At 54.3% G+C, this 11,427-nt stretch overlaps 1 protein-coding gene across 1 annotated transcript; it reads right to left on the reverse strand.

Moving 5' to 3' along the window:
* Positions 1–6,516: 6,516 nt before the first annotated feature.
* UCN3 (urocortin 3) lies at positions 6,517–10,960 on the reverse strand. Its single transcript, XM_009679312.2, has 2 exons — positions 10,613–10,960; positions 6,517–7,317 (listed from the first exon to the last, which is right to left on the reverse strand). The coding sequence occupies exon 2, from the start codon at positions 7,306–7,308 to the stop codon at positions 6,832–6,834; it is 477 nt and encodes a 158-aa protein (XP_009677607.2). The 5' UTR covers positions 7,309–7,317; positions 10,613–10,960; the 3' UTR covers positions 6,517–6,831.
* Between the last annotated feature and the right edge of the window lie 467 nt (positions 10,961–11,427).

The following is an 11,427-nucleotide window of genomic DNA, read 5'->3' on the forward strand; positions in this document are numbered from 1 at the left end:
AGGAAAGGGTCCTGCCTTGAGGGGGCATATTTGACTTGCCAGCTCTACACTCACCACAGAGCATTTATCTTCCTATTTAGGAAGCAGCCTTGGGACAGCCTTAACAAGGCCCCCAACACCAGGGCCAGAACAGGGGTGCTGAGCCAGTCTCCACAAGGCCAGGCCTTTACTGGCCTGCTCCAGGTCTACCCAACCCCACAGCAGCACAGGAGGGGAGACCCAGCTCAGTCTTTTATCAGACCTGGCCAGGAAAATCTTCAAAGAAGCTTTGCATAGAGGTACAGGCAGGCCTGAAAGTGCTTCAAAAATAGCAGACCCCATCAGCAAGCCCTTCTCCAGGCCAGAAAGAAGAGGTAGACACCAGACTTACAAACCCAACCCAGGCTCCCCACTCTGGAGACTCCCATGAGCACCAGCTCTCCATTACAGGAGCTCTTTCTCCAAATCTCTCATGCACCTCAACTCATGGCTGCTTCCTCATCTTCCCCCAACAGGCACAAATGAAAAGAAAAGTTACCTCCAGTCTCAGCTTCCTGCAGAGCTGGGAAGGACCAGCCATAGCAACTATTGCTACTCAGCAAGCAAGCAAGCAAGCAAGCAAGCAAGCCTGCCTGCCCTCCCTCCAGCTCCACAGCTACTCACCATGACTCCAAACCACCTGAACTCCTCACTGAAATCTCACTCCACTTCCTTCTCAAGGCATTTTATAGCAGGAGAGCTGAGCTTGCTGTTAAAGGGGCAGCAGGGCTCCCTCCTGGCTTCTGTCCTTTCCTCATACACACACCTGCTAGCCAAGTTTTCCAACATTTCCACTCCTAAAGAGGTGGCAACCTGGGGCAATTAACTTACTTCGAAGGAATTACTCCAGGAGACCTGTAGAGTTTGGGATTTCTTTGTCTTCTAAACACTAATTTAGCATTGCTAACCCCAGTGAGTTTAAATTCTATGAAATCAGGAAAATATCTTCAAATATTTTTGAGGGAGCATCAGGGTTATTTTGATTTTTTTTTTTTTTTTTAAGATGATGCTCGTTAAGCCTTTCTTTGCAATCCTCAGGGCTGGAAATGCACCTTCCCCTCTCCATTGCCCTTCCCTAAGTGAAAACAGCATATTTCTCCAATTGCCTGGGGATGTCCAGGAGTTGCAGGACATGGCTGCTGCCTCAGGGTAAGGTTGCAGGGCTGGGACAGCTTCTCCAGCATCAGCGCCATGAGAAAGGAGGCACTGGAGGCACAAGCTCCAGGACCATGCTGGTGTAGGTGGCATGGGCTCCCCTGCAACCAGAGCCACAAAAGCAATCTGACTCCCTCGTCTACGCCAGAGTTTTCACCATTTTCAGGGTTTTTCAAAACTCCTAAGCTGGATCTGGTGCCAGGGATGCCAAGGCTTGTCCCCACCTGAGTGGCCTGGGGTGGTGCGCCGTGCAGGTCCCCTCCGAAGCCTCTGGCCGCTGGGACTGGAGCTCGTCCCGGTGAAGCTGGATCCTGCTATGAGAGGGGATCGCAGGACTCCTTCACTGCTCGCGTGCTGGTGGGAGACAGGACTATTCTGTGCCTCAGTTTCCCTTACCTGAAATAGGGATAATGGCTGTTATATGTTCATCAGAGATGTTGAAGTCGTTATGTGATTCAGGGATAATGGATGCCCTGGAGCACCCGAGGGGGCTGAGGAGAGAGTTATGGTACATTGCGTGACGCCGAGTTGGAGAGGCACTGAATGAGACCGTCATGTTGCAAACGTTCAACGGTTTTATTTTCCGTGCAGCATATACACAAACAAGAAACTGGCTGGCACAGGATGTCCCAAAGGCCAGAAACACAAATATTTAAAGCTGAATTAGACCCAAGTCATGAGGACTGGCTCTCTGGGGGCTATTAAACCCTCCTGGGCATGGTTTGGTTACCGTCCGTCTCACCAGCCTTCTCAGATGCAGCAGCAGGAGAGTTGGGGCCTTCCAAGGTTGAGGGCAAAAAATAGGAGTCTCTAGGGGAAGAACCCACGAAAAAGACAAATATTCAAAGCAAAAGCCCATGAGAGGGGCATGGAGCAGAGCTAAGCACCTCCTCCAGCAGCCAACAGACTCCTGAATAACCCACGGGAGGATATTGGGTCATCTACCCTATTGCAAGAGCTCCCTTGGGGTTGTCCTCCGCTTGGATGGTTCTGCAGGAGACTTGCAGGAAGTCCACGCTTGGTGAAGGAGAGCCTGGCAAGCTGACGGTGCTGGCTGAGGGCTTTCTATGTAAGTAAAGTGAAGAATTTATTGTCAGTGTAATGGAAATCTTAACAGTCTAATTCATGAATTATCATTAGTCTGGGTCTAATTATGACAGAAAAGGAGGTATAATAATGCAGTTGGAGTACTTATATACAGAAAAAAAATGCAATAATAGTGCAATTAAAATTGCAGCACATACACTTCTCAGTTTCTGTCTCTTCACTTGGAGTCATCTCATCCTTCCTCCTCTGGGTGTTAAAGTTGGCACCCTTGGACTGCTGGAGAGGAAAACCCCGTAAGTCGTCAGCTTCCACAGTCCTTCACTGGGAGGAATATCACGCTGATGTTACTGGTTTCTTCTTCCTCCTCCAGGATGTACTTGAGGTCATTTTTCCATGTTTACTAACATGCTTTCACATCGTTCTCTTTCTTCATTAGTCTGCAGCTTCGGGTTATGCCTGAATTTACTACATAAGGTGTCCTTAACGTATATCTGAAACTGTTTCTTTGTTACCCCTAAAACCAGTTTTGTCCTGCTCCAGGTGCGCATTTCTTGGGTGAGTCGTTTACATCTGTGGGGTGTCCATTGCCAGCTTGCCCCATCTCTGTCATCCTGTGCCTGTAGTCCTCTACGCCACAGCCCGTTCCTCCACTTCCCTGTCACACCAGGCCAGTATTTCTTTATACTACATTGCTGGTAGGATTTAGATGAAACCTAGGACCGAGCAGCTTAGCCCTCTGTTAGTGCAGCATCAGTCACCTGGCATGCCTGTAAGATACCGCTGCTGATAGCCTCAGGTCCAGCTCAGGCTAGTTGTGGTATAGTGGTGCCAAAATGGCAATGCAGTCAAGTGTCTGAGTAGGCCGTGTGCCAGGGAGGGGTTGCTTTCGCAATGCCCTTGCCACTGGAGGCGCTGCAACCAGGAGGAGGCCGTCTTGCCACCGGGAATGGCTTCCCATAGGGGTATTTGCAGCCTGAAGTGCCTCTTATCCCCCCGATTGGGGCTCAGTCTAATACTTGTTCCTGACGTAGCTCTCCGCAACGTGACAGTGCCTCCCATGCTCTCCTTCCCAAGAAATAGACTGGCTCTGTTCATGGCCAGGGCCTTAGTTGCCGATTCAGCTGGAAGTCTGCTAGATGCTTGCAGCCAAGACATCATGGATGCAAAAGCGGGCTCTTCCTCATGCGAGGGTATTTCTGGCTGGATGGTCAATGCCCACTGAGCTACACTGCCTGCATACTGAATGGACATGGGACCTCCTCCATGCCTGGATGATGTTCAGAGACCTTGGACCTGCTGCTTTTGGGGAGATGCCTAAATCACTGTAGCATCTCCAGTTCGCCCTGATGTGTGTAAAGAAGGCCTTTGCGCGTTGCTACATGGAGGAGAAGGAAGATGGGGTTTCTGGAGGCCGGGGAAGGCCTGGCCGCCCTGGGGAAGGATTACGAAGATGCTGGAAGGGATCCAGCAGTGGAAGCAGAAGAACATGATGAAGAGCAGAGCTGGCCTGACTGATCCCTGTGCATCTACTCCTGACTGCCTGGTGAAACGTTCCTTCTCTTGAATACAATATCAGGGTATTGGGTTTCATCCCTGGATCCTGCATGAAATGGTTGGAATGACCAAATCCTCAAATATTTTTTTATGAACTGCACATACAGCCTCCAAGCAGCATCACTGTCCGCCTCTTCCTTTCCAAGTGACTTGGCTTCCAGTGCTCCCAAACCCAGGTGGTGGCTGATAGATATTTCAGTGCTCATGTTTCCATCCAGCTTCCTGAGGAAATCTGGCTCCTCTGACCTTTGTCTGTGTCTCAGCCCCTCCAAGCAGCTTGTAATCATGCTTGGCAGAGGCTGAGAAGATGGATTAATTTTGGAAAGGTTTGTCAAAGCCAGTATGGGATGTGGGTGAGACTCCTCTGCAGTGATGCAGATGCAGCAAAAAGATCTCTGCTTTCCCCATCACTCGGTTTCAGTTGATATCTTCTGTCCCTTGCTCAGCTGTGCAGGTCCAGCGAAGAGCCTGGAGCCAGCCAACACCCTTGGGCTCGTCCACGCATAACACAAGATGCTTCCTCCAAGCGGCCGCTGCGGACTGGGATAGCAATATGGCCAGACAGCCAAGCACTGCGCAGGGCCAAGTGGCCTGTGCTGGGAGCTGGGGTGGACACGTTCCTGGGAGCAGAGCCAGATGAGCAGCTTTGCAGTAGCCAGATTTGCTTATTCTTGGCTCCAAGACGGTTCCTAAAACTGTGAGCTGCCTGCAGATCTGGATACAGACAGCGTGGGACTTAATGCTCCCTTGATTTCTTGCCACCTGCTCCACGAGGAGGTGTGAAACCAGCCCAGGATGTGCTGGAGGAATGCTGCAAGTCACTGAGCTACCTGATGCGAAAGCAAGACCTGTATGTGAGCTCCAGGGATGTGATGTTTTGCTTTCTAGGCAATAGCATGGGGCTGAGATGTTCCCCTTGTCTAAATGAGTGCCAGTCAGTGAGGCCCTTCCCTCCTGGAGCATCACAAGTCCTTTGGGCCCCAACCAGGGCTGGTGCAAATCCTCCTGGCTACTGGGGAAAGGCCTGTTCCCAGCCTGGAGAACTGTGGAAAACCACTGCAGCTTTCCGCCCAAAGCAATGATTTCTCCCTGCTGCCTCTCCACTCTGAGCGAATCCCTCTGTTGCTCCTTGCTGTGCTGAGGTTCCTCTGGGTGGCAGGGAGTAGCTGTATGCATTGGAGAGGCTGAGCCCTCACAGATTCGCAACACTCTTGCAGGACGTCAAATCCGCAAAGGGACAAGCATGTGTCTGGGTGGGTGTCTGGCCAGGTCTGACCTTGTTCTTTGTTGCCCTGCCTGGCTGGATGTAAGCCGGCACGTGTGCCTCTCTCTCCTTGCCATCCACAGGGCTCCCTCTGGCCAGCCCCGTGCAGCTCGCGGCAGACCCTGAGCCTCCTCGCTCGGCAAGGGTTTCCTAAACCACTTCCAGGACAGACCAGGTGCTTCATTTGGGTTGGGCTGATCTGATGTGAGTGGCTGGATCCAAGAGCAGCCCTTCCTAGGAAGGCAGGTGGATGTGTGGAGAGTGACTTCTCGCTCAGGGAAGGTCTCTTCCTCCCATGCTGCCCACTCCCAGAGGGACCTCTCTGCAGAGACTCATGTAATGAGTCTTGGCTGGAGACAAAGGGCCTGGAGTATTATTTTATATTTACTCTACAGGCATAATTTGAGCCTGTGGATGGTGCTGAATTCAGGTCCCCCCCCCGCCCCCGCCCCGCCACATTCCCCAGCCTGCGAGTCACCCAGGAGTGGGGCCAAGGACTGAATTCAGCCATGTTGCCTCCTCTGGTGTCCCTCTTCAGAAAGCCATGTGACAGACAGGAGATGCCTCTAGCTACTTCCCTGCAGCTGACTGGTCCCTAGGATGACTCTTCAATCAGAGTCCGTTGCTCTGTGAAGTCCTACCTTGGACATGGGGCTGCCATGAGCTACCATCTTGCTCTTGGCAAATGTCTCCTTGGGAAGAAGAGTCAAGTTCCTCTCTGTCTCCCACCGCAACTACATGCATGGCTGCAGGCCAAGATCATCTTGGAGCTGGACTGCGAGGCGAAGGGGAGAAGGGATCTAGAGGAGGGGACAAATAGTCCAAGCGAATGAGAGCTCAGGGAGCTGGGATGTGGATGGTGGATGGAGGGAATTGGGGTATGTGAGGATGGCTTGGCCAGTGGTGTGCATGGGGAGCTGAAGTCCCTCAGTTTCCTCAGATGACTGCTGGGAAAGGGGGAGTGGTAGGGGCATGGGCAGGGGAGGATTGGGGAGCACAGGCAGGCCCTGGGGTGGCTCTGGAATGGCCAGGAGGCACCAGTGACTCTTGGAGCTCCACGCTCACCTTGGGCCACGGCTGTCAGTGCCCTGGGGAAGCATGGCTGGGACCACCCTGCAGCTGAGGATGCTTGTGGTGGGCCATGCGGATGGGGCCCGTACCTGGGCCGTGGGTGATGCTCTCTCGGCTGTGACTGCTGAGGGTGGGGGGAAAGGGGTGGTTGCAAGATGGCCTTAAAATCTAGAGGGTCTCCTGCATCCTACCTCGGAAGGAATTGGGAAATCTCTCTTGAGTCCCCCTGACCAGTCTTGCTTTTCCCTTCCCAACCCATGAGGTTGTGTGCAGGGACCGGGGACAGAGCACAGGCAGGGCGGTGGCAGGGACAGGGCCATACAGCTAGGCTGGGGGAGTCTTTGGACGGGCCACAGGGCCCAGGTGGACCTGAGCAGGCACCTGACAGAGGCGATAGGAGAACAAAGCATTGGAAACTCAAGAGATCGTAGCTTTAATAGGGACCTTCCCTAGGTGACACATCCCCTTGCCCTGCTGCGGAAACCAGCCACTTCTCCGTGTGTGGAAAAGTCCGGGGCGTGAAGGAGGATTGGGGAGAGAGGGAAGGAGACAAGGAGGAAGAAGAGACATCTGAAAGTTAGGTAGCTCTATGGGTCAAAAATATACAACACTGATATCATACACAGCCATCAGTCCCCTCCGGCCAGTGGGAGCAGGGCTGGCTGGTGGCCCCGCTGTCCCCACTGTCCCCATGTGGCCGGCCTTGCTTCGAGTGCCCCGGGTCACTTTCGCCGCCCGATCTGGGCCATGAGGTGTGCGTTGGCCGCAGCCTTCGCCCTCAAGTTCTTGGCTTTGGCGATGTTGAAGAGGATGTTCATGATGTTGGTGGGGACATCAAGGGAGAGAGTGACCTTGGTGCGGCGGTCGCTCTTGGCCCGGTTTTGGTATGTCTTCCCCTTCACCTGCGCTTGGGAGACGTATTTGTAATGGCCTTCCCCCGGGAATGTCCTTTTCTCCTTCTCTTCCTCCACTGCCTCTTCCTCCTCCTCCTCTTCCTCCTCAGATGTCTCCTCTGGTGGTGGATAGTCCAAGCCACGCTTGTCCAGGAGGCCGTTCTCATCTGAGCGGCTCTTCTGGGCCTCAGTGAGGGCTGTGTTGAGGCAGCTGAAGATGGAGGCGGCGTTGTAGAGCTTCAGAGCCCGACCGGTCTCCGTGGCGCAGAGGAGGGCGAGGAGGAGCAGCACCTTGGTGTGTGGCATGGTGGCGGCCTGCACGGCAGGAAACAGGGAAGGGAGGGCAGAGGCAGCCATGACATCCCTGCAGGGCCAGTGTGAAGTGACATCCCCTCACCTCCCTGGGCGGACACCGGTCTTCTGCATGCTCCTCCCAAGCCTGAAGGTGGTGGGTTCAAGGTGCAACCCACAACCCCTGACTTTGGGGTGCTCATGGGGAGAAGGGATGTTGGGACACCTCTGCGGAGGGGAGGATTTGACCCTTTTGCCAAAACAGAGCCACCTGCCGTAGGAGAGCTGGCTCCTACCACGGGCAGCTCCCTGCCTGGGACAACCTCCTTGCCCTCCTCTCACTGACCCTCATCCTGCCTGCTGGCTAGCAATGCTGTGGGGTAACCACTGGTATTGCTGACCTAAATCTGGCTGCAAAAGTGGGGTTTCCTTCCAGCTCCTCTCCCGTCACCCCGAGGCCACTGGAGGTGCTTCTGTACTCTGTGCATCTGCAACCACTCGCTCTTCTGACCTGGTCCAAAAAGGGCACATGGAGTACCTGATATATGAGGTACAGCCAGCCCCAGAGCTGACAGGACAATCTGCCACCCCTCAAGTGCGGTCAGGCCCCTGGTCCCCTCTCTGTGCCCTCCTCGCCTTCCCGTCCTGCAGGTGAGCTGGATCCTGCCGACCGGGCGCTGCCCAGTGCTCCTGGAGGCGTGAGACAGGGGATGTATTTACCTCCTGCACCATCCCTGCCCGATTTGGGCCAGGGGGCTCTGGAGAGGGTCCAGGAGCACCCTCCATCCCGGGCACAGGACAGGCTGGCCCATTTGATAGCACATCCCAGGCATGAAGTCCTCAACGACATGCTCTGGCGGGCAGTCCTGCTTGGAAGTCTTAGGGCACGTCCAATATGACGGCACAGTGGCGTTGCCCCCTCTACCTCCTACCTTGAAATATGGGTTCTTGTTGGGTCTCGGGGTTGCTGCAGAACTTGGGCAACCTCCCTGCTCTGCAAGATCTCCCCATTTCTGATTCCTGGCTCTCTGGGAAGCACCAGCTGAAGTTATCAGGATTATCTATCTCCTGCACCTGACGCTGCATTTGCCAGTCTATCTGATCAAAGGGGCCAGCTAAATTCCATTTTCCCAGAGGGTCTTTGCCCTTGGACGAGCATCCCCGGGGGCCAGCCGTGAGGGGGGGACCCAGCCCTCCGAGCACCTGGACTGGGGCTCGCATTCGCAATCTTTGGGCCCCATCTTGTGGCAAGTACATCGCATGGCAAGCCGAGACAGGGAGATGGTCCCCAGGGGTGCAGGGACTCTGCCTGGCTGAGCCCCACCATGCCACGGCCTTCGGAGGGGGCCTAGGAGGCAGGGGAGAGCCCTGGGGAAGCTCTTGGAGATGCCTCCCAGGAGCTTCCCCGGCCAGCTGCATCGCCTGGGGCCGTCCCTGCATGTCCCTTTGCAGCCTCTGCAGCCGGTGAGCAGGGTCGTGGCCGGTGGCGGGAGGCCGTGCTGACCTGCATGTGGGGCTGCTGAACGGGATGTCCTCAGACTGATCTGAAATCAAATTAAAGCCCTTTTCCCCAGGAGCTGCCACCCTCCACCTGCTCTTCTGCCACTGGGCCGTGGTCACCGTCACCGCTATCACCTTAACTCTGCCCTTTGCTGTCCCTTGGAGTAAGACACCGAGGCGGGCTGGCCAGGTGGGGGTTGAGGGCGCTGCTCAGTGCCCACTTCTTCGCCTCGCTCATCTCTGCGCCACAGAGCAGATCTACCCCTGGATAATGACCATCACCTTAACTCTGCCCTCTGTCTGGACACCCGAGGACGGACGCGAAAGAGCCGGGCCGTGATGCAGGCAGCACCAGCGAGGCTGCCGCTGCGGCCCCGGGGAGGCTCGTTTGGTGCCCACAGCTCTCCTTCCTTCAGCCCTGAATCAGACAACCCATTTCAGCCCCTGCAAGCCCGATTTTAGAAATTACCGTCCTTCCTCCCCCTTGCCTGCAGCCCCTGCTTTCCCACCGGCCCTCTGATTTAATTGATTGTGCCAATAAAAACCCAGGAGCGGGAGCCAGCCGGGCAGGGAGAGCTAGGTTTTAAATAAATCTGGAGTCGGCAGCCTGTGGCTGAAGCTGGGCTCGGCTCCAGCCTGCGGGTCCTGTCTGGCCCCGGGGGTGTCCATCGGAGCCGCCGGCTCGGCAGAGCCTGTCCCACGGGCGGTTCGTGCCCCGCGAGCCCGAGCTGCCAGCTGCAGCGCAGCGATTGCTTCGAAAGCTCTTGCACCCCCGGCGCGGCTGCTGGGAGTGAAGCGAACTGATTTGAGCTGGCAGTGCCAGAGCCTGAGCGAACAGCAAAAGCTTAATTTTTTTTGCCCCGACGTGTCACAGGGTGCCAGGTATTTTGGACCACTTCTGAAAGAAAAAAAAAAAAAAAGGTGGAATTTGGTCACCCTAGTCCTCTCCCAAAGCAGGAGGAGAAGAGGAAGAAGAAGAAGAAAAAACCGTCTGCAGCAGAGCCGAAGAGATCGGAGTTAAATCTCTTCCTGTTGCTGGAGGATGACCTGCAGGCGCTGTTCGCAGCACGGCTGCGGCAGGTAGAAATTGCCAGGACGCCCATGGGCAATTTACAGGCATTATGTTGAAACGCCGCCGACCACCGCGGCAGGACAATTTATATCGGCTGAAAATCTGCCTCTGAGCTTTAAAAGAGAAAAGTAAATCACTCCGGCAAGGCAGCTCCGGCAAACTGGGGACAAAGCTATTTGCTGGTTATCACGGGCTCCTTCGCAGCAAAGGCACCAGACTAAGCTAAATCTTTCCCCATCAAAAAGTAAGTCGGGAATAAAACAATATTGGAGATGAGACCCGTAGACTTTTTGAACTCTTTCTGACCAACGCCGCCTCCACTTTTCTAATTAATCTCTCCTAAGGGTGCAAACTGCCTTGCTTGTTCCCAGGGGTCCGGAGTCAAAGCTGACCCAGTGGGGATGGAGCTGTGCCTTGATTTCCCCCTTCTCCCTTAAACCACAGCAGTGATTTTTATCCCCACTTTTACTTTTCCCAAGAGCATTTACAAACCCTTCTCATGCTGCCCAGCCTCAGCTGCCTGATCTGATTCCCCAAATTGTCACGTTAAGTGCAAAGATATTTCTTGGGGCGGGGGGAGTCTCTTAGCACAGTATCTTGAACTGCTTTTACCTATCCTGCCTTTTTTTTTTTTTTTTGCATAGAAATGTGGAACCTGTTCTCCCAGGAAAAGCACTGAAATATTTAAACTTCGGGCAAATGAAGCTGGCTGCTGTTTAATGAATGAAATCCAGGCAAGGCACTCACCTGAGAGTCTTCGGTGGTCGGGATGGGAAGGGGCTCCTGCTGCAAGTGGCTGTCTCACACCGAGGAGAGAGGCATCAGGAACGTTTCCCCTGAACTTCTGTACCTTTGCTTTTCTTTTATTGTTATTAAGAGGGCTGCGATATTTTTTCTCTCTATGGAAACGCTTTCCCCCTCCCTCGTGTATATATAAAAATGAGCGATCACGGGGTTTGAGTCGTAACTCCAGACGTGGAGCCTTCATTTGGACATGATTTCATTAAAATGAAATCAGGAGTTGGCAACGTCACGGGGCTGCGGTGTCTCTCCTCATTCAGAAAGAAAAGGGGGGGAAAAAAGACCTCTGAACCCAACAAGCTCAGCAGGCTGGTGAGAGATTCGGAGAAGAAGAAACGGAGCTGTCACAAACTTTGGGACTTTGGAGGATGGCACAGATGCAGACACACGTTTTCCTACAGCTTTCCCCTGGAAGTAGCAGACTCAGTGCAAGAACATTTTAAATGCAAAGGTTTTCATAGCCCCTTAAGAGGCCTGTCTGGATTTTCAGAATTGTCCCAGGTTGGGTAACAGAATTATCTCCATCAACACGTTACCCTTCAAAGCGTGCAGGCAGCGCGGCGCTTTGGCAGGTCCTTGCCCTGGTGCAGCACTCGTGACCCCTGTCCGCCCTGGGGAGAAGTCTGCCCCACTCGCACTGCTCTGCCCCACGCCACGTTAACTGTGGCTGGAGGTGTCTGTCCTCAGGTGCAGGCAGGGAAAGCTTCTGAGGGGTCACGGTCAGGGACCCTTTTTCCAGGACGTGGTAGCAGAGTCCCCTT

Source organism: Struthio camelus, chromosome 1 (genome assembly GCF_040807025.1).
Source record: "Struthio camelus isolate bStrCam1 chromosome 1, bStrCam1.hap1, whole genome shotgun sequence".
Classification (NCBI taxonomy): Eukaryota; Metazoa; Chordata; class Aves; order Struthioniformes; family Struthionidae; genus Struthio; species Struthio camelus.

Bases quoted from the DNA above. Each gene is read 5' to 3' on its own strand.
- UCN3 (XM_009679312.2), bottom strand. From the start codon at position 7,308: ATGCCACACACCAAGGTGCTGCTCCTCCTCGCCCTCCTCTGCGCCACG.